The 25883-nt window shown below is 47.7% G+C and overlaps 3 protein-coding genes across 4 annotated transcripts; all 3 read left to right on the top strand.

Annotated features, from left to right (window-relative positions):
• The first annotated feature begins 241 nt into the window (after window positions 1–241).
• LOC117376296 (formin-binding protein 1-like) lies at window positions 242–13830 on the top strand. 2 transcript variants are annotated; one of them, XM_055224301.1, is made up of 18 exons: window positions 242–502; window positions 904–1019; window positions 4794–4844; window positions 5171–5315; window positions 6348–6410; window positions 8079–8168; window positions 8573–8587; window positions 8891–9019; window positions 9120–9266; window positions 9814–9990; window positions 10537–10728; window positions 11752–11766; window positions 11850–11959; window positions 12118–12250; window positions 12574–12680; window positions 12808–12941; window positions 13224–13382; window positions 13584–13830. In XM_055224301.1, exons 1-18 carry the CDS (start codon window positions 473–475, stop codon window positions 13607–13609), a joined length of 1839 nt encoding a protein of 612 aa, XP_055080276.1. In that variant the 5' UTR covers window positions 242–472; the 3' UTR covers window positions 13610–13830. The 2 variants fall into 2 exon arrangements, with proteins under 2 accessions (XP_055080276.1, XP_055080277.1); XM_055224302.1 differs by lacking the exon at window positions 11752–11766.
• Window positions 13831–14705: 875 nt separating this feature from the next.
• On the top strand, window positions 14706–18697 carry gstt2 (glutathione S-transferase theta 2). The gene is made up of 5 exons (XM_033972719.2): window positions 14706–14982; window positions 17067–17154; window positions 17238–17388; window positions 17562–17738; window positions 18293–18697. The coding sequence occupies exons 1-5, from the start codon at window positions 14874–14876 to the stop codon at window positions 18452–18454; spliced, it is 687 nt and encodes a 228-aa protein (XP_033828610.1). The 5' UTR covers window positions 14706–14873; the 3' UTR covers window positions 18455–18697.
• A 643-nt stretch (window positions 18698–19340) lies between these two features.
• On the top strand, window positions 19341–25442 carry endog (endonuclease G). The gene is made up of 5 exons (XM_033972894.2): window positions 19341–19581; window positions 21216–21451; window positions 22851–22992; window positions 23894–24085; window positions 24803–25442. The coding sequence occupies exons 1-5, from the start codon at window positions 19363–19365 to the stop codon at window positions 25022–25024; spliced, it is 1011 nt and encodes a 336-aa protein (XP_033828785.2). The 5' UTR covers window positions 19341–19362; the 3' UTR covers window positions 25025–25442.
• Window positions 25443–25883: the final 441 nt, after the last annotated feature.

Here is a 25883-nt window from a genome sequence, read left to right as displayed (position 1 = left end):
CCCTAGTAAGGCATGTTTTAATCTCTGGAACCTAGGTCTCTCTCCTTTACTCTGTCCTTCTATCCTTCTTACCTTCCTTCCCCCCATCCTTCCTTGTTTCCTTTCCTTCTTCCCTCCTCGCTCGCCTCTCTCCTCCACTCATTGGCGCATGCGCAGTGTTCTGAACAGAACTGCACTGATTTCACACGTTTCTAGAGACGCTGCGCGCATGCGCAGTGCCTCTCGCGCGGAGCATCTCTGTGACAAAGGGACCGTGTGCGCGCCGCTCGCGCCCGCGCCGGGACTAAACCGTTTTTACCGGAGAATCTTCGGACCTTTGTTTGCGCGCGAGCACAGGTGACGCACGCACTGCGGGGCGCGCGGCCTGACGTGCTGCCGGTGTGTGCGCGTGCGTGAGGCTCGTGCGTGAGGAGCGGCACCGGAGAAGAACCGGAGGAGACACCGGCGTGTCCCGCCGCAGCAGGCCGCAGACATGAGCTCCAACTGGGGCACGGAGCTGTGGGTAGGTCCGCCTCGACCACCGGAGACCCGTGCGCGCATGTGTGCGTGTGTGCGCGTGAGGAATAGACGGGCCTCGTGCTCCGTCTGCCATGGCAACGACCGCGTGACCACAGCCTCCAGAACCGCGCCAAACGAGACCGGTCCGGGTCCGACCCGGGACAAACCTTGTCGCATGTTTTTAATGTGTCTGTACATGTGTGCGTGTGCGCGCGTGCGTGTTATTCAGGGGTAATGATAATGGCACCTGCAGCGCGCGGCCACTGTGCGCATGCGCGTGAGGGGGTCTTCAGTAATAACATATTATAACATACATAGATATACATACAGTGCTCTCATAGAGACCTCTGCTGTCTCACTCCTCTGCTGCCCTCTGACCTTTACCCTCTGACCTCTGACCCTCAGGACCAGTTTGAGAGCCTGGAGAAGCACACGGCATGGGGCATCGAGTTTCTAGAGAAATACACAAAGTTTCTGAAAGAGAGATCCGAGATAGAACAGAACTACGCCAAACAGATAAGGTACTAACCCAGGACTAAAGCGGAACTAAACCAGGACTAAACCAGGACTGAAAAAGGACTAAACCGGGACTAAACAGTGACTACACCACCACTAAAACGGAACTAAACATGGACTAAAGCAGGTCTAAACCAGTGTGATCCAGACTGTTCTAGACTGATCCAGACTGTTCCAGACTCATCCAGAGTGATCCAGACTTATCCAGACTCATCCAGATTGATCCGGACTGTCCCAGACTGATCGAGACTGATCCAGACAGATCCAGACTTATCCAGACTGATCCAGATTGATCCAAACTGTTTCAAACTGATCCAGACTGATCCAGACTGTTCCAAACTGATCCAGATTGATCCAGACCAATCCAGACTGTCCTAGTTTGATCCAGACTGATTTGAACTGATCCAGACTCTCCCAGACTGGTCCAGATTCATCCAGACTCATTCAGGCTGTTCCAAACTGATCCAGATTGATCTGGACTGTCTCAGCCTGATCCAGACTGTACCAGTCTCATCCAGAATGATCCAAACTGTTCCAAACGATCCAGATGTATCCATACTGATCAGTCTTGATCAGTCTGGATCAGACTGTTCCAAACTGTTCCAGAGTGTTCCAGACTGATCCAGATTGATCCAGACCATCCCAGACTGATCCACACAGATCTAAACTGTTCCAGACTGTTCCAGACTGATTCAAACTTTTCTAGACTGATCCAGACTGATCAAGACTTCCAGACTGTCCCAGACTGATCCAGATTGTCCAAGACTGGTCCAGACTGACCCAGTCTGTTCAAGACTGATCCTACTGTCCCAGACTCAAGGACAGAGTACCGGACCGACTCTGGACCTGCTCCACATCCAAACTGTCACATACATTCTCCTGGACAGTGTGACCTTGAGACGGGTTCAGGTTTGAAGGCCCTGGACCTGTTCCTCAGCAGCTCAAATGTTTAGTGTCATGTTTAGAGACACATCACTAAAGACACTCCAGATCATCTATGTCACTTTTAAAGACACTCCAGATCACATTTAAAGACACTCCAGGTCATTTATGTAATGTTTAAAGACACTCCAGATCACATTTTAAAACACTCCAGATCATTTATGTTACGTTTAAAGACTCCAGATCATTTATGTTATGTTTAAAGACACTCCAGATAATTTACGTTGCATTTAAGGACACTCCAGATCATTTATGTTACGTTTAAAGACACTCCAGATCATTTATGTCACATTTAAAGACACTCCAGATCACATTTAAAAACACTCCAGATCATTTATGTTACGTTTAAAGACACTCCAGATCATTTATGTCACGTTTAAAGACACTCCAGATCACATTTAAAAACACTCCAGATCATTTATGTTACGTTTAAAGACACTCCAGACAATTTATGCCACTTTTAAAGACACTCCAGATCATTTATGCCACGTTAAAAGACACTCCAGATCATTCATGTCATGTTTAAAGACACTCCAGATCACATTTAAAGACACTCCAGGTCATTTATGTTATGTTTAAAGACACTCCAGATAATTTACGTTGCATTTAAGGACACTTCAGATCATTTATGCCACTTTAAAAGACACTCCAGATCATTTATGTCGCGTTTAAAGACACTCCAGATCAGTTATGTCACATTTACAGACACTCTAGATTTTAATGTCATGTTTAAAGACACTCTAGATCATTTATGCCACATTTAAAGACACTCCAGGTCATGTTTAAAGTCACTCCAGATCATTTACATCATGTTTAAAGACACTCTAGATCATTTATGCCACGTTTAAAGACACTCCAGATCATGTTTAAAGTCACTCCAGATCATTTGCGTCATCTTTCAAGACATTCCAGATCCATTATGTCGTGTTTAAAGACAGTCTAGGTCATTTATTTCGCATTTAAAGATACTCTAGATCATTTATGCCACATTTAAAGACACTCCAGGTCATGTTTAAAGTCACTCCAGATCGTTTACGTCATGTTTAAAGACAATCTAGATAATTTATGCCACATTTAAAGACACCCCAGATCATGTTTAAAGTCACTCCATATCATTTACATCATGTTTCAAGACACTCCAGATCCATTATGTCGCATTTAAAGACTGTCCAGGTAATTTATTTCACGCTTAAATATACTCTAGATCATTTATGCCATGTTTAAAGACACCCCAGGTCATGTTTAAAGTCACTCCAGATCATTTATGTCATGTTTAAAGACACTCTAGATCATTTATGCCACGTTTAAAGACACTCCAGATCATGTTTAAAGTCACTCCAGATCATTTGCGTCATCTTTCAAGACATTCCAGATCCATTATGTCGCGTTTAAAGACAGTCTAGGTCATTTATTTCGCATTTAAAGATACTCTAGATCATTTATGCCATGTTTAAAGACACCCCAGATCATGTTTAGTCACTCCAGATCATTTACATCATGTTTAAAGACACTCTAGATCATTTATGCCACGTTTAAAGACACTCCAGATCATGTTTCAAGACACTCCAGATCCATTATGTCGCATTTAAAGACTGTCCAGGTAATTTATTTCACGCTTGAATATACTCTAGATCATTTATGCCACGTTTAAAGACACCCCAGATCATGTTTAAAGTCACTCCAGATCATTTATGTCATGTTTAAAGTCACTCCAGATCATTTACGTCATGTTTAAAGACACTCTAGATCATTTATGCCACGTTTAAAGACACTCCAGATCATGTTTAAAGTCACTCCAGATCATTTACGTCATGTTTAAAGTCACTCCAGATCATTTACGTCATGTTTAAAGACACTCTAGATCATTTATGCCACGTTTAAAGACACTCCAGATCATGTTTCAAGACACTCCAGATCCATTATGTCGCATTTAAAGACTGTCCAGGTAATTTATTTCACGCTTTAATATACTCTAGATCATTTATGCCACGTTTAAAGACACCCCAGATCATGTTTAAAGTCACTCCAGATCATTTATGTCATGTTTAAAGTCACTCCAGATCATTTACGTCATGTTTAAAGACACTCTAGATCATTTATGCCACGTTTAAAGACACTCCAGATCATGTTTAAAGTCACTCCAGATCATTTACGTCATGTTTAAAGTCACTCCAGATCATTTACGTCATGTTTAAAGACACTCTAGATCATTTATGCCACGTTTAAAGACACTCCAGATCATGTTTCAAGACACTCCAGATCCATTATGTCGCATTTAAAGACTGTCCAGGTAATTTATTTCACGCTTGAATATACTCTAGATCATTTATGCCACGTTTAAAGACACCCCAGATCATGTTTAAAGTCACTCCAGATCATTTATGTCATGTTTAAAGTCACTCCAGATAATTTACGTCATGTTTAAAGACACTCTAGATCATTTATGCCACGTTTAAAGACACTCCAGATCATGTTTCAAGACACTCCAGATCCATTATGTCGCATTTAAAGACTGTCCAGGTAATTTATTTCACGCTTGAATATACTCTAGATCATTTATGCCACGTTTAAAGACACTCCAGATCATGTTTAAAGTCACTCTAGATCATTTATGTCATGTTTAAAGACACTCTAGATAATTTATGCCACGTTTAAAGACACTCCAGATCATGTTTAAAGTCACTCCAGATCATTTACATCATGTTTAAAGACACTCCAGATCATGTTTAAAGACACTCCAGATCAGTGTGATTCACATCTTCAGCTTCTCTCACTGAACCTAGAGACTCATGTTTTTCATCCTGATCAAATCTCAGTGGAACCTTTTTGTGTTTCAGGAACTTGGCCAAGAAATATCAACCCAAACGGAACCGAGAGGACGAGACCAGGTCTGAACCAGGACTAGACCAGGACTACACCAGGACTGAGCCAGGACTAAACAGGACTGAACCAGGACAACTTTCTCTCTCTACTCACATCCCTCCTTCCTCCTCTCTTTTCCTACCTCTCCCTCTCTCCTCATCTCCCTCTCACTCTCCTCCTCCTCCCTCTCCTCTTCTCTCTCCTCCTAATCCTCCCCCTCTCTCCTCTCCTCTCTCCTCGTCTTTCCTCATCTCCTCCTCTCTCTCTCTCCTTCCCCTCTCTTCCTCCCCCTCTCCTCCTCTCTCTCCTCCTTCTCCTCTCCCTCTCTCCTCCTCCCTCTCTCCTCTTTCAGATACTCGTGGTGTGTGGCGTTCTGCTCCTCCCTTCGTCAGTTGGAGGTGTTGGCGTCTCAAAGGGAGGAACTTTCTGAGAACCTGAGTGAAAACATGCAAGAACTGAGCCGCTACACGTCTGACCTGAAGAGCGAGCGCAAAGGGGTGAGACTGAACCGGATCTAAACCAGGACTGAGCCAGGACTTAACCAGGACTAAACTGGGACTAAACCGGGACTAAAGCGTCCATGTAGTCCTTGTATTATTGCGGCAGAGTGGTTAGCCCGTCTCCACTCTCTCTGTCTCTGTTGAAGGTTGTGGGTTTGACTCCTCTCTCTGTTGGAGGTTGTGGGTTTGACTCCTCTCTCTCTGTTGGAGGTTGTGGGTTCAACTCTTCTCTCGCTCTCTGTTGGAGGTTGTGGGTTTGACTCCTCTCTCTCTGTCTCTGTTGGAGGTTGTGGGTTCAACTCTTCTCTCTCTCTGTTGGAGGTGGTGGGTTTGACTCCTCTCTCTGTTGGAGGTTGTGGGTTCAACTCTTCTCTCTCTCTGTTGGAGGTTGTGGGTTCGACTCCTCTCTCTCTGTGTCTCTGTTGGAGGTTGTGGGTTTGACTCCTGTTTCTGTTGGAGGTTGTGGGTTTGACTCCTCTCTCTGTTGGAGGTTGTGGGTTCAACTCTCCTCTCTCTCTGTTGGAGGTTGTGGGTTTGACTCCTCTCTCTGTCTCTGTTGGAGGTTGTGGTTTCGACTCCTCTCTCTCTCTGTCTCTGTTGGAGGTTGTGGGTTTGACTCCTCTCTGTTGGAGGTGGTGGGTTTGACTCCTCTCTCTTTGTCTCTGTTGGAGGTGGTGGGTTTGACTCCTCTCTCTCTGTCTCTGTTGGAGGTGGTGGGTTTGATTCGTCTCTCTCTGTTGGAGGTTGTGGGTTTGAATCTTCTCTCTGTTGGAGGTTGTGGGTTTGACTCCTCTCTCTCTGTCTCTGTTGGAGGTTGTGGGTTTGACTCCTGTCTCTCTCTGTTGGAGGTTGTGGGTTTGACTCCTGTCTCTCTCTGTTGGAGGTTGTGGGTTTGACTCCTCTCTGTCTCTGTTGGAGGTTGTGGGTTTGACTCCTCTCTCTCTGTCTCTGTTGGAGGTTGTGGGTTTGACTCCTGTCTCTCTGTCTCTGTTGGAGGTTGTGGGTTTGACTCCTGTCTCTCTGTTGCAGCACTTCCAGGATGGGCGTCGGGCTCAACAGCACATCGAGAGCTCTTGGAAACAACTGGAGTCGGTCAGTTTACTTTTATTTATGAGCATATATTAAAGAGGACATGTTTTGCTAAATTGACTTTTTAGTGCTGCATGTTTTAACTAAAGAGGTTTTAGATGTCATCCATACATGTTTTGAGTAATTTTCCTAGGAACTATTCAAAACCTTACGGTTAGCTGTATGAGCCTGTACAGGACTCCTCCCACAAGCCTACATCACCCATGCTCCTACACGACAATTCTCCATAAATACAAAAACATGATACAAAACTGAGAAGGAGTTGAGCCAGAAGGCAAAGCTCTCGTTTTACCATCAATCTACGTTCCTACCCTCACCTATGGTCATGAGCTCTGGGTAATGACTGAAAGGACAAGATCGCGGATACAAGCGGCCGAAATAGGCTTCCACCTCAGGGTGGCCGGGCGCTCTCTTAGACATAGGGTGAGGAGCTCAGTCACACAGTAGTAGCTCGGAGTAGAGTCACTGCTCCTCCGTGTTGAGAGGACTCAGCTGAGGTGGCTCGGGCATCTGCTCAGGATGCCTCCTGGACGCCTCCCGAGGGAGGTGTCCTGGGCATGTCCCAAAGGGAGGAGGCCCCGGGGAAGACCCAGGACACGCTGGAAGGACTATGTCTCTCGGCTGGCCTGGGAACGCCTTGGGGTCCCACTTGAGGACGTGTCTGGGATCATGGATGTCTGGGAGTCCCTGCTTAGACTGCTGCCCCCGCGACCCGGCCCCGGATAAGCGGAAGAAAATGGATGGACAAAACTGTACACAGCAACTTGACAAACCTGATGTGATGTGCAGTAGTTTCGTTAGTGCGATGCAGCTGATTGTGTTGTGATAGAGCTCTGAAGGGGGAGGGACTAATAATGAAAGTGAAACTTATAAAACATGTTAATACGATGCTTTAGGCTAATGTAGCATTTTAAAAACAATAAAAGGAAACACGGTGATCTAAATATGTTATGTGCTTATCGTAACGACTGGGGTATCAATGATACAGACTACAGGTAAAAGTTTGACAGAGTTTATTACAAACAAGGAAATGTGAATGTTTGTTGACGGAGCAGGTAGTAGAGATCTGGGTCGAAGGCTGACGTCTTCGAAGGGGCAAGGAGAGTGGGGTTGGAGGCGGAGGTAGAAGGTGGGTCCAAAAAATGGGATCAGCTGAGTACTATGACCATAATCACAAAACTCAGCAGAGTCAAGCAGAACTGAACCATGGAGGATACGCGGACGATCTGGAGGCGTGTGGAGGATCCTCGGTGCCTTTGTGCTCCTGAGGTGGAGGCTTGATTGCTCATGGGCTGCAGGGCTGCATTGGGTGGTGCCAGAGTCTCCGCCCAGCTCCAGGCAGAGACACAGAAGGGGCGGGGAAAAGACAGCACAGAAACACAGGGACAGACTGGGATCATGACAGTGTTACAGTTAACACCCCATAGAAGTAAAATACCCCCTCTTTAATACCCCACAGAAGTAAATACCCCCTCTTTAATACCCGTAGCAGTAAATACCCCCTCTTTAATACCCGTAGCAGTAAATACCTCCTCTTTAATACCCGTAGAAATAAATACCCCTTCTTTAATACCTCATAGGGGTAAATACCCCCTCTTTAAGACATATAACTCATAATAAAAGTGTTTTTTCAGAGTAATAGTATTTGTAATAAATACTTTTCTGTTTCAGAGTAAACGTCGTTTCGAGCGCGACTGTAAAGAGGCGGAGCGAGCACAGCACGCCTCTGACCGCCTCGACCTTGATCGCGACGGAGAGAAGGTAAAGTACTACTACTACTACGACTACTACACAAACACTACTACTACTCCTACTTTACAAACAGTACTACTACTACAACTACTTTACAAACAGTACTACTACTACTACTATGCAAACAGTACTACTACTATACAAACAGTACTACTACTACTACTACGACTACTACACAAACACTACTACTACTACTACTACTACTTTACAAACAGTACTACTACTACTACATATACATTGTACTAGTACTGCAGATAAACACACATAGTTCTAGTACTATATATACACACATAGTTCTAGTACTATATATACACACATTATACTAGTACTACAGACACACACACGTAGTACTAGTACTACAGATACTTTCTTCTGATTCTGTATCACTGCATGTGTTTCTCTTCTGTTTACAGCGCTGCTCCATCAAGGTGAGACTAAACCAGGACTAAACCAGGACTAAACCAGGACTAAACCAGAACTAAACCAGGTCTAAACTATGACTAAACCAGATCTAATCCAGGACTGAACCAGGACCAAACCAGGATTTAACCAGGACTAAACCAGGATTAAACCAGAATGAAATCAGGATTGAAACAGGACTAAACCAAGACTAAACCAAGTCTAATCCAGGACTGAACCAGGTCTAAACCGGGACTACACCGGGACTAAACCAGAACTAAACCAGGACTAAACTGGGTCTAAACCAGGACTAAACCAGGACTTGTGTTCAGGCTCGTCAGAACGCGCAGCAGAAACAGTTCAATGCTGAAGAGTCTCGGAAAGAATATGAGACGAGTCTGAACCAGTTCAACCAGGATCAGGTCCAACACTACAGAACCCTGGTCCCAGTCATCTACCAGGTACGGGAGGGCATCTGACACAGCCTGACACACGGGAAGGGCACCTGACACAGGGAGTGTGTGTGAGTCTAACGGGAGGGCATCTGGCTCTTTTGTGCAGAGGATCCAGGACATGGAGGAGCGCAGGATCGAGCGCGTGTCGGAGACGATGAGGAGCTGCGCCGAAGCCGAGAGGAAGATCTTACCTCAGACCTCCAGATGTTTAGAAGGACTTTTAGACGCCGCTGCCCGGATCCAGCCCAGACAGGTCTGAACCAGGACTAGACCAGAACCAGGACTATACCAAGACCAGGACTAGGACTAGACCAGAACCAGGACTATACCACAACCAGAACTAAACCAAGACCAGGAGTAAACCAGGATTAATAAAGGGTGTTCCCCAAGGTTTAGTCCTGGGCCCATTACTTGTCACTTTGTATATTAATATTCTCTGTTGCACTCACAGCTCCAGAAGCTCTTTACAAACGACAACTTGCATTTTATACTTTCCAACTCTCATAAATAAAATAAAACTGTCTGTGAAGACACACAAAGACTTCAGATTTAAATTGGTTTAATAATAATTAATAACAATAAAAGTAATTTACTGAATTAAAACATGAATTCGCTGTGATGTCATGTGGATCTTACCTGTGTCATCTGAGTTACTCTCACACCTCTGTGATCTGAACAGCAGGGGGCGCTGCAGGCTCACACACTCCTGATGAAATAAACCAGGACTAAATCAGGACTGAACCAGGACTGAACCAGGAATAATCCCGGGCTAAATCCAGTCTAACCCTGTCTCTCCTCAGGACACTCGGGAGGTGGTGGAGGTGTATAAGTCCGGTTTCGAACCTCCTGGAGACGTGGAGTTTGAGGACTACAGCGCCACCATGAGGCGCAGCGTGTCCGAGTCCAGTTACCTCGACAACCGCAGCGAGGGGCGGAGACACAGCAGGAAGCTCTGGCCTTTCATCCGGAAGAATAAGGTACAGTCTAAACCCGGGCGCAACCCAATCTAAACCAGGTCTAAACCAGGTCTAAACCAAGTCTAAACCAGGTCTAAACCAGGTCTAAACCAGGTCTAAATCAGGTCTAAACCAGGTCTAAACCTAGTCCTTGTGCTCCTCCCCCTGGCACCTTGCTTATGCTCCTCACTTGTTCTCCTTTCTTGTGCTCCTCCTTTGTGCTCCTCACTCGTGCTCCTCCCCCGTGCCCCTCATCAATGCTCCTCACTCATGCTCTTCCCCTTTGCTCCTCCCCCGTGCTCCTCATTCGTGCTTCTCACTCGTTCTCCTTCCTTGTGCTCCTCATCCGTGCTCCTCACTCATACTCCTCACTTATGCTCCTTCCCCGTGCTCCTCCCCTGAGCTCCTCCCCCCGAGCTCCTCACTTGTGCTCCTCCTCCGAGCTCCTCCCTTGTGCTCCTCCTCCTTGCTCCTCACTTGTGCTCCTCACTCATGCTCCTCCCTCGTGCTCCTCTCTCATACATCAAACCTTTCTGTAACATTGTTTGTTTGTGTTTTTGTTTACAGTTGCTGACGTTGCTGTCATCACCGCGGCAACCGCCCCCTCCTCCTCCCACGTCGCCCTCTCCCGGGGGCGTGGCCTCCAGCCCTCAATCTCCGCCTACTGCCTCCAGAGAGCCAATAACAGCACGCCTCAACGACCTCATGTCCTCCGGCTCCAGGACCAGGAAGCAGTGTCTGCGCAGCATCAAGAGAGGGGTCTGTCTCTGCTACTGCTACAGATACTACTACTACTACTACTACTACTACTACTACTACTACTACTACCACTACTGCTACTACTACTGCTACTACTACTACTACTGCTACTACTGCTACTGATAATACTACTACTACTGCTACTACTGCTACTACTGCTACTACTACTGCTACTACTGCTACTACTACTGCTACTACTACTACTACTACTACCACTACTGCTACTACAGATACTACTATTACTATAGAACTATAGAAATCCAGAGGAAACACCATTTATTGTGTTAATTAAACTGTTTCCTCCTTTTTCTCTCCTCCCCCGTCTCCCCCCTCCTCTCCTCTTTTCTCTTACCTCCTCCTCTTCCTCTCTCTCCTCCTCCTCCCTCTCTCTCTTACCCTCCTCTCCACCCCTCGCTGCCTCCTCTCTCTCCCATCCCTCCATTCCTCTCTCCACTTTCCTCCTCCTCTCTCTCATCCCTCCTCTCCTCTCTCATCCTCTCTCTCCTGTCTCATCCACCACTCCTCCTCCTCTCTCCTCTTCTCTACGCCCCTCACCTCCTCTCTTTCCTCTCTCATCTCCCCACTCCTCTCCTCTCTTCTCTCCTCCTCCTCTCTCCTTTCCTATCTCCTATCCTCTTCCTCTCTTCTCTCTTCCTCCTCTCCTCTCTACCCCCCGCCCTCCCCTCGCCTCCTCTCTTTCCTTTCTCCTTTCTTCTTTTTTCTCCTTTCTTTTCCTTTCTCTCTCATTCCCCCACTCCTCTTCCTCTCTTCTCTACCCCCTCGCCTCCTCTCTTTCCTTTCTCCTTTCTTCTTTTTTTCTCCTTTCTCTCTCATCCCCCCACTCCTCTCCTTCTCTCTCCTTTCTTCTCTCCTCTCCTTCTCCTCTCTCCTCTTCCTCTCCTCTCTACCCCCCCTCGCCTCCTCTCTTTCCTTTCTCCTTTCTTCTTTTTTCTCCTTTCTTTTCCTTTCTCTCTCATCCCCCCACTCCTCTCCTCCTCTCTCTCTCCTCTTTTTGTGTGGCAGCTCTCTCTCAAACTGGTGAGTTTAAAATGTTTCTTTGTTAATTTGTCTCAAAAATAAAAGATTGTTAAAACTCAAAGTTAAAGGTGTTTTTGTCCCAGAGCTCGAGTCCGGCCGACTGCAGCCATCTGCCTCCAGAACAACGCCTCAAGAAGCTCCAGAACCGGGTCAACTCCATCTGCCACGAGATCCAGAGAGAGAAGGAACAGAGGTAAGACGGGACTGAACCGGGACTGAACCGGGACTGAACCGGGACTGAACCGGGACTGAACCGGGTCTATATATTCGTTTCTGTTAAAGAATGTTATAATATTGATGTTTGATATATTTTGATATATTTTCTCATATGTTTGTTTGTGTTTGTTATAGGGACGCTCTGTTAAAGATGCGTGAGCTTTACGAGCGCAGTCCGCACATGGGGGAACCTGCAAGTGTGGAGCCCCGCCTCCAGGAAGTGCACCTGAGTCTGCAGCGGCTGGAGGACGAGTTACATAATAACCAGGTAATATTCATATAATACTTGAGAAGGAAGCGTAACACATCTGTGGGGAGGAGGCGTAACATGTCAGCTAAGAGGAGGTGTGACACGTTATCAAGGAGGAGAATTAACACAAGCGGCCCACTGAGCACGTGCAGTAGATCCATGGATCTGCATAAAAATCTGTGTGGGCTTTTTCAGTTCAGAGGTTGGACTAGTGGTGAGCCTGCTTTAGACCTGGTCTAGTCCTGGTCCTGGTTCAGTCCTGGTCTAGTCCTGGTCTAGTCCTGGTCTAGTCCTGGTCTTGTGCCTGGTTCAGTCCTGGTTCAGTTCTGGTTCTGTTTCAGGTGTGGTTGTCGGAGACGGAGAGCAGACTGAACTCGACGCGGCGTCAGAGCTGTGGCCTCGCGTCAGAGTCGAAAGAAAACAAGAGGAGCCCCGCGAGCCGAGAGAGGTCAGGATCATAACCGGACTAACGGCAGTCTAAATGGTTGTGCTGTAAAGTCTCTCTGATTGGCTGCTCTAACCCCTCTCTCCTCTGATTGGTCCATTTAAACCCTCCTTCTCTCTGATTGGTGCAGCCCTGACGGCAGTTACACGGAGGACCAGGGGGCGGAGCTTCAGTTCAAATCTCGGAGTTCAGAGTTCGACGATGACTTCGACGATGAGCCACTGCCGAGTATCGGGACGTGCAAATCCCTCTACCCTTTTCAAGGTACAAATCCTGTGAGGTACAAGTACTACAAGGTACAAGTACTACAAGGCACAAGTACTACAAGGCACGAATACTACAGGCAGGGACGGAGGAGACACAATCATAGTACGCTGTGTGCAGTACTTGTCTTTATACTGTAGTACTTGTACTTGTGTGTAGTACTCCTCTTTGTACTGTAGTACTTGTACTTGTGTATACAAAAGGCAGACAGAGGGGACGCTCTCGTAGTACTCAGTGTGTAGTAGTCTTTGTACTATAGTACTTGTACTTGTGTGTACACAGGGCAGACAGAGGGGACGCTGTCAATGCGTGAGGGGGAACTACTTTCTGTGGTGGAGGAGGACAAAGGCGACGGCTGGACCAGAGTGCGACGCAGCCTGGAGGAGGAGGGATACGTGCCCACCTCCTACATCAAAGTCTTTCTGGACTCAAGCGCTGCAAGTGAGACCGGGTCTAAACCAGAACTAAACCAGGTCTAAACCAGAACTAAACCAGGACTAGACCCGACTAAACCAGGACTAAACCAGGTCTTACCCATGCGTAAACCAGGTCAAAACCAGATCTAGCTCAGGACTAAACCAGGACCGAACCAGAACTTTTATTTGTGTTATTATTTAAGCACTTCCTCTGTTTGGTTGCCAGGTTTCGTTCAGAGCCGCTTGGTGTGAAGATTCTGCCCACCGCTTGTCTGGACCAATTAGAGCGCACGCACCAGCCGCAGAGGAAGAAGTGGGCGTGACTGTGTTTGTGCCGACCAATCAGAGCCTTCATTCGTCTGTATATAAACCAAAGGCTGCCTGAACCCGCCCCGTGTGACCCTGCCCCCTGCGCTTCATTGGCTGTTTTTTATTTAAAGATGACCACTTCCTGTAAAGTTTCAAAATAAAAGCCTCTGCCTCAGACTTGTATGTGTGCTGCTTCAACCTGTGGCCTGTGACCCCGGAAGCTAGTCACAGGCCAGATAAGTGCATTTGACCCACAAACTGTGTTTCCCAGTGGGAGCTGACGTCACCATAAACGTCATCGCAACAAAGTGCCGCATGCTGTCAGCGCCCCCTATGGACAGCTGCACCTCACACTAGAGCAGCAAATTTTTTTTCATTTGTCCCAAAATGACAACGCGACGCTGCAAAATCCTACGAGTGTCACTGATTAAGAAAATAAAACTGGAGAAGGAAATGTGTACATCACAGTGGAAGGATACATCAGTTTTTATGCAGAATTAAAGCTTTAAACTCCTGTATCACACAAACTGACTCCATGTTTGAATGCTGTTCCCTCCTTAAAAACAGACCTGGAGTTGTGTTTTGCTTCATCCATGTTTGTGTAACATTATTAGTCTGTCTACATCTCCCAAGCTCAAAATGCTCTGTTCCTTGTGATGTCATAAAGTGGTAGTTTTCAAGTTAACAGGGGTGGAGTCCTCTAGGTGGAGGTGCATCCTGGTGGAGGTCTGGGGAGTGAAGTCCTCTGGGTGTAGGTGCATCCTGGTGGAGGTGTGGGGAGTGGAGTCCTCTGGTGGAGGTCTGGGGAGTGGATTCCTCTGGTGGAGGTCTGGGGGGTCGAGTCCTCTTGGTGTAGGTGCATCCTGGTGGAGGTCTGGGGGGTGGAGTCCTCTGGTGGAGGTCTGGGGGGTGGAGTCCTCTGGTGGAGGTCTGGGGGTGGAATCCTCTGGGTGTAGGTGCATCCTGGTGGAGGTCTGGGGGGTGGAGTCCTCTGGTGGAGGTCAGGGGGGTGGAGTTCTCTGGGTGGCCGCTGTGTGTCGCTGTGAACAGTGGGTGAACAGTGGAGTAAACACGGCTGTTCCTCCGGTGCTCCCCGCTCCTGGAGACTCTGTGCGCGGCTTGACTCTGCCTCTGCTCCCGCTGGTCGTGGTTCTGTCCCGCTGACCTCTGACCTCTGCCCTCACGGCCTGGTTCGGTTCTGTTCGCGATGTTGGAGCTGTACGCGGATCTCCTGTCGCAGCCGTGCCGCGCCGTGCGCATTCTGCTGCAGTGCACCGGGACCCCGCACACGCTCCGCTCTGTGGCGCTGCGCAAAGGTCAGTCCCGCGCATCTGGTAGCGAGACCCTTTGGAGACATACGAGGACACACGGGGACACACGAGGACACACGGGGACACTGACACGGGGCGGTGGAAACGCGGTTAAACGCGGCACCGTTACGTGACCTGACTTCACTGTGCGTGAACTTTGTCATGATAAACTTTGGCCTGAAAAACTTTTACTGCGTTAGATCAGAACTCCTAAGAAAACGACACAACTTTAAGACATTTAACTGTACAAAGTGTAAATACAGCCTGAATACAGCCTGAATACAACCTGAATACAACCTGAATACAACCTGAATACAGCCTGAATACAGCCTGAATACAGCCTGAATACAACCTGAATACAACCTGAATACAGCCTGAATACAACCTGAATACAGCCTGAATACAACCTGAATACAGCCTGAATACAGCCTGAATACAACCTGAATACAGCCTGAATACAGCCTGGATACAACCTGAATACAACCTGAATACAGCCAGAATACAGTCAGAATACAGCCTGAATACAACCTGACTACAGCCTGAATACAACCTGAATACAGCCTGAATACAGCCTGAATACAACCTGAATACAGTCAGAATACAGCCTGAATACAACCTGAATACAGCCTGAATACAACCTGAATACAGCCTGAATACAACCTGAATACAGCCTGAATACAACCTGAATACAGCCTGAATACAGCCTGAATACAACCTGAATACAGCCTGAATACAACCTGAATACAGCCTGAATACAGTCAGAATACAGCCTGAATACAACCTGAATACAGCCTGAATACAGCCTGAATACAGCCAGAATACAACCTGAATACAGCCAGAATACAGTCAGAATACAGCCTGAATACAACCTGACTACAGCCTGAATACAACCTGAATACAGCCTGAATACAGCCTGAATACAACCTGAATACAGTCAGAATACAGCCTGAATACAACCTGAATACAGCCTGAATACAACCTGAATACAGCCTGAATACAACCTGAATACAGCCAGAATACAACCTGAATACAGCCTGAATACAGTCAGAATACAACCTGAATACAGCCTGAATACAACCTGAATACAGCCTGAATACAGCCTGAATACAACCTGAATACAGCCTGAATACAACCTGAATACAGCCAGAATACAACCTGAATACAGCCTGAATACAGTCAGAATACAACCTGAATACAACCTGAATACAGCCTGAATACAACATGAATACAGCCAGAATACAGCCTGAATACAACCTGAATACAGCCTGAATACAGCCTGAATACAGCCTGAATACAACCTGAATACAGCCTGAATACAGCCTGAATACAGCCTGAATACAACCTGAATACAGCCTGAATACAACCTGAATACAGCCAGAATACAACCTGAATACAGCCTGAATACAGTCAGAATACAACCTGAATACAGCCTGAATACAACCTGAATACAGCCTGAATACAACATGAATACAGCCAGAATACAGCCTGAATACAACCTGAATACAGCCTGAATACAGCCTGAATACAGCCTGAATACAACCTGAATACAGCCTGAATACAGCCTGAATACAACCTGAATACAACCTGAATACAGCCTGAATACAGCCTGAATACAGCCAGAATACAACCTGAATACAGCCTGAATACAGCCTGAATACAACCTGAATACAGCCTGAATACAGCCTGAATACAACCTGAATACAGCCTGAATACAACCTGAATACAGCCTGAATACAGCCTGAATACAACCTGAATACAGCCTGAAAACAGCCTGAATACAGCCTGAATACAGCCTGAATACAACCTGAATACACCCTGAATACAGCCTGAATACAACCTGAATATAACCTGAATACAGCTGGGCACGGCGCGGGGAAAGTGTCTTAAATACCATTTTAATGCCCTGGTTTAATATTTGTTTACAGAGAGGAGCTCCGGTGACTAAATAGAACTACAATTTTTTTTTTTACTTAATAATATTATTATTATTATTATTATTATTATTATTATTATTATTATTATTATTATTGTGTCCCTGGTCTAAATTGTTCTTGAGTCTCTGGAGCCTGAACACTTTCTGTTTCCTCCAGGAGAACATCTGAGCCCAGACTTCTCCAAACTCAACCCCATGAACAAGGTCCCAGTGCTGGTGGACGACGGCTTTGTCCTCACAGAGAGGTCCTGAGAGTCCTGGTTTAGTCCTGGTTTAGTCCTGGTTCTGACCCAGTTCAGTCCTGGTTCTGACCCGCTTCTCTCTATAGTGATGCCATCCTGAAGTACTTGGTGGCGCGCTGTGGGTTGGCAGATCACTGGTTCCCGTCTGACCCCCAGAGACGAGCCCGAGTCGACGAGTACACGGCCTGGCACCACACCAACACCAGACCCCACGCAGCCAAAGTATTTATACTGCAGGTACTACTACTGCTACTGCCACTGCATACTGTCAACCACAGAACTTCTAAACCTTGTACAACTCTTACTGCTTTAGTCCTGGTTCATTCCTGGTGCAGTTCTGGTTTAGTTCTGGTTCAGTCCTGGATTTGTTCTGGTTCAGTCCTGGTTTAGTCCTGGTTCTACACCCTCAGGTCCTGGTCCCCGCTCAGACTCGGTCTCCAGTGGATGGTTCGGCTTTAGACCGGGCCCTGTCGGACTTGAACCGGACTCTGGACCATCTGGAGTCCATGTTCCTCCGGCGCCAGGCGTTTTTGTGTGGCACTGACATCAGCATCGCCGACCTGCTCTGTGTGTGCGAGCTCATGCAGGTACCAGCCAATCACACGAGGCGAGGAGGGTTTAAACGAGCCAATCACACGAGCAGAGGAGAGTTTAAACGAGCCAATCACACGAGAGGAGGGTTTAAACGAGCCAATCACGCGAGCAGAGGAGCGTGTAAATGAGCCAGTCGCACGAGAGGAGGGTTTAAACGAGCCAATCACACAAGAGGAGGGTTTAAACGAACCAATCACACAAAAGGAGGGTCATACCTCTGTACAGATGTCTCAGGTCGTACCTCTGTACAGATGTGTCCCGGGTCGTACCTCTGTACAGATGTCTCAGGTCGTACCTCTGTACAGATGTCTCAGGTCGTACCTCTGTACAGATGTGTCCCGGGTCGTACCTCTGTACAGATGTGTCCCAGGTCGTACCTCTGTACAGATGTGTCCCGGGTCGTACCTCTGTACAGATGTGTCCCGGGTCGTATCTCTGTACAGATGTGTCCCGGGTCGTACCTCTGTACAGATGTCTCAGGTCATACCTTGATCTTTACAGATATTATATTTTGTATAAATCGTAAGTAACACAGGTGTGTGTTCAGCCTCTAGGGGGCGACAGAGATGTGCTGGAGTCCCGCCCACAGCTACAGCGTTGGAGGAGCCGTGTCCAATCAGCTGTCGGCCCCGCCTTTGACCACGCCCACTCCGTCCTTTACTCCGTCCGAGACCGGTACAAAGCCAAGACCAGCCGGGCCCGACTTTAATCCAGACCAGAGACCAGGTCCAAACCAGGTCCAGCCCAGAGACTGGGTCCAGTCCTGAGTCCAGACCCGGACTGGACCGGAGAGAACACAGAACTGAGGAGGCGTGTCTAAGGGGGCATGTCTGAGCTGATTGGGGCGTGTCTCATGTTTAAATGAGAAATATTCAGAAAAAAAAAAGTATTTTTCAATTATATTTCCCTAAAACTTTGTGCAATTGATTTAATAAAAAGAAATGACACAATTAAACATTTAATTTATTCAAAGACTGTCCTAGACTACTACTACTAGCACTATTACTGCTAATATTACTACTACCACTATTACTGCTACTACTGCCACTACTGCTGCTGCTACTACTTATACTAGTAATACTGCTACTACTACTACTGCTATTACTTCTTCTACTACCACTACTACTGCTGATACTCCTAATACTGCTTCTACTGCTGTTGCTACTACTACTAGTTACTTCAGTTCTTAAGCGGAACTGAAGGAACTGAACAAAAGAAAGAAGCGGCTTGGATGAGCAGCGAAACGTCTTCACTCTTACAATACAACGATTTATTCAGTTGACAGATTTAAACTTCATCTTTTGCTATGGATCAGCCCTGGACGACTGAGGGATTACACATACTACTACTGCTACTACTATTGCTACTGCTACTATTGCTCCTGCTACTACTACTACTACTATTGCTTCTGCTGCTACTACTGCTACTTCTACTACTGCTACTAGTACTATATCTACTACTAGTACTACTGCTACCTCACATATGTGGTATATGTGTGATTAAAAAAAACCCAACACATTTACATATATTTTCATGAACCTACATTCAAAACCCACACCTTGGGCGACCTGCTGTAAACACGCAGGGAATTGTGGGAAATGCAGTCCCGTGCCTCCGATGTGTGACGTCATCAGAGCGCGCCTCAAACAGCTCGCCCCGGTGCTGTCAGTGAACATGTCGCTGCTTAGGACCGGATTGACCCTCGCGCTCGGAGCGGGGGTCGGAGCGGGGCTCAGCGCGCTCCTGAGGCCGACCGAGGAGCGCCTCATCCCGGACTCACTGCTGTCCATGTGTCCGGTGCTCCCGGTCCCCAGCGTGCAGGCGGCGGAGCTCAAGGTCAGTGCCGGGTCCAGTGACAGGCGGGATAAGAGAGAGCGGAGGATGGGGGGAGCCGGGGGGGAGGATGGGGGGAGCCGGGGGGGAGGGGCATCAGAGTCATGGGGGGTTGAGGTCTTAGAAAGTCCGTGCACGTGAGCCCCGCTGCAGTGACGTGTCTAAACCAGCGACATAATCCCACTGGTCCTGACAGTTTAACCCAGAGACACTGAAGGGTGGGTCAAATGCAGTGTTAAACCTTTCCTGCTTCGGTCCCCTGACCGTGGTCGGGAGACACAGGGGAGAGCCGTCCTCTCCAGGGCCGAAGGGTCGCTCTTCCTTCGGGGTTTAACTCCCAGTTCTTTACCTTAAGTTGTTTGGAGTGTGGTGTGAGTTGAAAGACCACTCCAGTCTGCTGCTCAAGGGTTGGCTGCTTTATTAACTCCACTGCACAGTCATTACACATCAGTTGCACCGTCTTTTCCCAGGTACCGCTCTAGACTCACACACACATCGCTTCTTCGTGGGTTGAACCAAAACATGCGCCTCATGCACGCGCACGTCACCTCTCACTCACGCACACGCACCACACTGGGCTAAAGCACACAGAACTTGACACACATCGCACAACAGCAGATTTTAACACAGAAACACTGAAGGATGGGTCAAATGCAGGTTTAACCCAGAGACACTAAAGGATGGGTCAAATGCAGATTTTATCCGGTGACACTGAAGGATGGGTCAAATGCAGGTTTTAACACAGAAACACTGAATGATGGGTCAAATACAGGTTTAACACAGAAACACTGAAGGATGGGTCAAATGCAGGTTTTAACACAGAAACACTGAAGGATGGGTCAAATACAGGTTTAACCCAGAGACACTAAAGGATGGGTCAAATGCAGATTTTATCCGGTGACACTGAAGGATGGGTCAAATGCAGGTTTTAACACAGAAACACTGAATGATGGGTCAAATACAGGTTTAACACAGAAACACTGAAGGATGGGTCAAATGCAGGTTTTAACACAGAAACACTGAAGGATGGGTCAAATGCAGGTTTAATACAGAGACATCAATGTGTCTTCTGAGTCTGAATCTTAAATGTTCATGTTCATTTTTTTAAATACTGTACTAACTCATACTTTGCAGCTGATTTCATCCACATTGGGGGTGTGATGCTAACTGTAGGCACTGCTCTGTCTGAGGATTTGTGAGACTTTAATCTGAGCTTTATTTTAACACAATCTTACCATGAATAACTGACTTATGCTGCTGATTTGTGCTGTTAAACAAGTCCCTCTCAAATTACATGACAGTCACAATCTAGTTAGCATTAGCATTAGCATTAGCATTAGCCAACAGTTTTTCAGTTCAGTCACTCTCACCTTTTTGTGTAGGACCATGAAGGCTCGGATTGACCACAGGCTGCTCAAAATGTGCTCTTCATACAGTTTCAGATGATCTTAAAACTTTTTTGACAGTGTTTGCTAATGTGTGCTAATATGTGCATTGTGTCACCATGGTAACCACTGATCACCCCCAGCGTGACGTCACTGCAAAGTATCAACAGAGGGTACTCCCGAGTGTGAGAAAACACGTAGGAGCTCAAGACAAAAGAGGAACCACTGCCCTAATGCCGACTCCTCCTGCAGGTGCCTGGCTCTGGTCCTTGGTCTGGTCCTGGGTCTAGTCCTGGTCCTGGTTCTGGTCCCGTGGCTCTGATGAAGTATGGGTTTCCCTCTCTATCCCACATTAAAACACGTCAGTCGTACGTCGCGGCATATGACCCGAGGACACGCCTCCCGCTCTGGGTCCTGGAGCGGCTGGACTCCACCTGCATCAGCGGCCAATCAGATCGCAGCAAGAGCCAGTTCAGGGAGGACCCCAGGTGAGTACCCACAACCCCCAGGAGAGCAATCCTGTAGTGTCCTGCATGTCGTTTAGTATCCTCAGTTCCTCCTGTCCCCACCCACTGCCCCCTGACACTATGACATCACACCCTCTGATGTCATGCCCCCCTGACCCCGCCCACTCTTATCTCCAGTGTGGCAGTGGGCGGACTTTTGGCTTTAATTCAATTCAATTCATTTATTTTTGTAACGCCCAAAATCACAACAACAGTTGTCTCGAAGGGCGTTCATGTTTTGGTTGATGGGGGAAACCGGAGTACCCGGAGGAAAGGCCAGACAGAAAGGCCTGGTGACCCGGGGATCGAACCAACCTTCTTGCTGTGAGACATGAGTGTTGCCACTCAGCCACCATGATATACACACAAAAACAAAACAACAGGAAAAATCAGACACAACAGGAAAAATCAGACACAACAGGAAAAATCAGACACAACAGGAAAAATCAGACACAACAGGAAAAATCAGACACAACAGGAAAAATCAGACACAACAGGAAAAATCTGACAATACAAGAAAAATCGGCCAGGCGAGGGGGAGGAAGACCAGACGAGGAGGAGGAGAGCCGGGCGAGGAGGAGGAGAGCCGGACGAGGAGGAGGAGAGCCAGGCGAGGAGGAGGAGGGCCAGGCAAGGAGGAGGGCCAGGCGGGGAGGAGGAGAGGGTCCAGCTGTCATCGGGGCATCTGAAAGAGTTACACTCCACAGGGGGAGTGGGACAGGGGACAACATGTGAATAGCATTGCTGATGAGAAAATAGGACAAAGCAGAGGATAGTGCTCAGGTTGCCATACTTCCCCCAGCTAGTTACTCCTACTGCAGCCTGTCTTATCCCGGGTTTTAATGTCCCTAACTCCCTCACTATGTAACCTGGTCTATACCGAAGAGGAAGGTTTTAAGCCTGGTCTTAAATACAGAGACTGTGGGGGCCTGTTTAACATCAGCAGGGAGTTGATTCCATAGCACAGGAGCTTGGTAACTGAATGCTCTCCCTCCCACTGTACTTTTGGACACTCCACTAATAGTCCTGCATTCTGAGAGCGGAGTGCTCTGTTTGGCTTGTACGGGACAATAGCATCTTGCAGATAGGATGGGGCCATACCGTTTAGGGCTTTGTATGTCAGGAGGACGACTTTGAATTTGATTCTAAGCTCGACAGGAAGCCAGTGCAGATATTTTAGTACAGGACTGATGTGGTCTCTTCTTTTAGTTCCTGTTAGGACTCTGGCCGCTGCATTTTGGACCAACTGGAGGCTCCTTATAGTACTTTATAGTACTTTATAGTACTTTTGGGGCAGGCGGCGAGCAGGGAATTACAGTAATCAATCATCATCATCTCGTTTCTCATTGGTCCTCCCTGTGTCATCCCCTTGTGGCCGTAGTGTGCACGAGTTCCATCGAGCGACAAACGCTGACTTCAGGGGGAGTGGCTTCGACCGAGGTCACATGGCAGCAGCAGCCAATCACAAGTGGAGCCAGAGTGCCATGGATGACACCTTCCTCCTCACCAACATCGTCCCCCAGGTCTGTTCCTGGTCCTGGTCTAGCCCAGGTCTAGTCCTGGTTTAGACCTTGTTTAGACCTGGTTTAGTCCTGGTTTATTCCTGGTTCAGTCCTGTTCTAGTCCTGGTCTAGTCCTGGTCTAGTTCTGGTTCAGTCCTGGTTTAGTTAGTCCTGGTTTAGTTAGTCCTGGTTCAGTCCGGGTTCAGTCCTGGTCTAGTTCTGGTTCAGTCCTGGTCTACTCCTGGTCTACTCCTGGTCTAGTCCTGGTCTAGTTCTGGTTCAGTCCTGGTTTAGTTAGTCCTGGTTCAGTCCTGGTTCAGTCCTGGTTCAGTCCTGGTTCAGTCCTGGTCTAGTCCTGGTCTATTTCTGGTCTAGTTCTGGTCTAGTCCTGGTCTAGTCCTGGTCTAGTCCTGGTCTAGTCCTGGTCTAGTCCTGGTCTAGTTCTGGTTCAGTCCTGGTCTAGTTAGTCCTGGTTCAGTCCTGGTTCAGTCCTTGTTCAGTCCTGGTCTAGTCCTGGTCTAGTCCTGGTTCAGATCTGGTCTAGTCCTGGTCTAGTCCTGGTCTAGTCCTGGTCTAGTCCTGGTCTAGTCCTGGTCTAGTCCTGGTCTAGTTCTGGTTCAGTCCTGGTCTAGTTAGTCCTGGTTCAGTCCTGGTTCAGTCCTTGTTCAGTCCTGGTCTAGTCCTGGTCTAGTCCTGGTTCAGATCTGGTCTAGTCCTGGTCTAGTCCTGGTCTAGTCCTGGTCTAGTCCTGGTTCAGTCCTGGTCTAGTTAGTCCTGGTTCAGTCCTGGTTCAGTCCTTGTTCAGTCCTGGTCTAGTCCTGGTCTAATTCTGGTTCAGTTCTGGTCTAGTCCTGGTCTAGTTCTGGTCTAGTCCTGGTTTAGTCCTGGTTCAGTCCTGGTTTAGTTCTGTCCCTGTGTTTAGGACCCGGACTTAAACCAGCGTGTGTGGAACCGTTTGGAGCAGATGTGTCGTTCTCTGACCAAACGCCATGGCTCTGTGTTCGTGGTCACCGGACCTCTGTTTCTGCCCCGTCCACAACCTGACGGGCGCCTTTACGTCACCTACCCCGTCCTGGGGCACAACCACGTCGCTGTCCCCACGCACTTCTTCAAGGTCAGTCCCACCTTCAGACTGTATAAACCGGCCGCCATGTTGGGAGTGGACACTTATTATGAACATTTATTTTGTCACATTTGTTAATATTCTTATTATCTCTTTTAAGCTTAACACATTTGGAGCTGTAAAAGAGTGTTCTTTTTCCTGTTTCATTATAATTAAAATGACCAAAAAGAATAAACTAAAGTCTCTCCAGTCTTTCCGTCAAGGCTAGCAGTTATAGGGGCTAATTTGGAGTATCATAGCAACCAAAGAGCCAATCAGAAGCGAGGATGTTGAAGATAAAACCCCTTCCTGTCCGCACCACTGGTTTGGCAGAGGGCGCTTAGCAATGCTGTCAATCAAACCTGTTGCTAATGCTTTGCCTGTTGTTAATGTTCATATCTTGGTTTACAGACACAATAGTGAAATAAAATCCCCAGGATCATTTAGAGCAGGTTAACACGAACATTTAAAACCAAAGAGGCAAGTATGACAGCAACAGTTAGAGAGAGGGGACACAGTTTTTACACAGAAAGTGAATTGCCAGGGTCGATGGGGCTCTAAGTGCGCCCATGATCACTTCCTGTAACACAACGGCTAATGGGATAGATATGTCATTTATATATATGGTTTATGGTTCAACCGCACCTGAGCCACACTCAGACCTGACCCTGGATCATGCCTTGACTTAACTGGACCCTTCTCCTAATCTAAGTCTGTTGTTTCCCTCAGGTTCTCATCCTGGAGCTCCCGGATGGCCAGGGGGTGGAGCTTCGGTCTTATGTTATGCCGAACCGTCCAATCCCAGAGCAGACGCCGCTGGAGCACTTCCTGGTTCCCATAGAAACGGTGGAGCGGGCGTCAGGCCTGCTGTTTGTGCAGAACATCCAGAGGGCGACAAAAAGCATCAGAACTGTGCACCATCAGAACCTCCCTCAGATAAAAGACCACTGAGACTACAACTCCCACAATGCTCTGCTCCTCAGAGACTACAACTCCCACAATACTCTGCTCCTCAGAGACTACAGCTCCCATGATGCTCTGCTCTTCTGAGACTAGACATATCGCCCATCACTCAGTGTCGTATGTTTAGCCTTTAGCAGCTAGGTACATGTGAGCATGTGCAGTAGTGCTCTTCACATGACCGCTCTGACCAATCAGAGTGAGGAACCAGAGCGGAGCGGCCGGAGCGTGAGACGACGACAATGAAGATGATCATGAAGGTGAAGAAGATGATGAAGATGATGAGAGACATGCAGGAGCAGATTGTTTCAGAAACACTTCACAAACCTGTTTTATATTTGCTAAAAAATACAGAACTGTATCTGAAAACTCAGGAAATAAAAACTGTGACATTTCCTCATATGCTCTCAGGCCTCGCCTGGTTTGTGTCTCCTCACACAGCTCCGCCCCCTCCTCACACGGCCTCGCCTCCTCCTCACACAGCCCCAACCCCTCCTCAGCCCCGCCTCCTCCTCACACAGCCCCAACCCCTCCTCACACAGCCCCGCCCCCTTTTCACACAGCATCACCCATTTTGTGTCTGGAAAAATTACTTCAGTTTTCTCAAACAAAACTCAGCAAGAACTGAAGAACGGCCATAAGCTGCCCCACCCTCACAAAACCCCACCCCCTCCTCACACAGCCCCGCCCCCTCCTCACAGATCCCGACCCCCTCCTCACATAGCCCCAGCCCCTCCTCGCCACAGAACCCACTCTGACCCTGTACATTTACACATTCTGACCCTGTGTGTGCCATGACCTCCCTGTGTGTCAAATGAGCTCAGACATTTTTGCTGTATTTTTATTTTGT

Source organism: Periophthalmus magnuspinnatus, chromosome 9, assembly GCF_009829125.3.
Source record: "Periophthalmus magnuspinnatus isolate fPerMag1 chromosome 9, fPerMag1.2.pri, whole genome shotgun sequence".
Classification (NCBI taxonomy): Eukaryota; Metazoa; Chordata; class Actinopteri; order Gobiiformes; family Gobiidae; genus Periophthalmus; species Periophthalmus magnuspinnatus.
The sequence above is the reverse complement of the archived record's forward strand: the minus strand, read 5'-3'. Positions and strand labels throughout refer to the sequence as shown.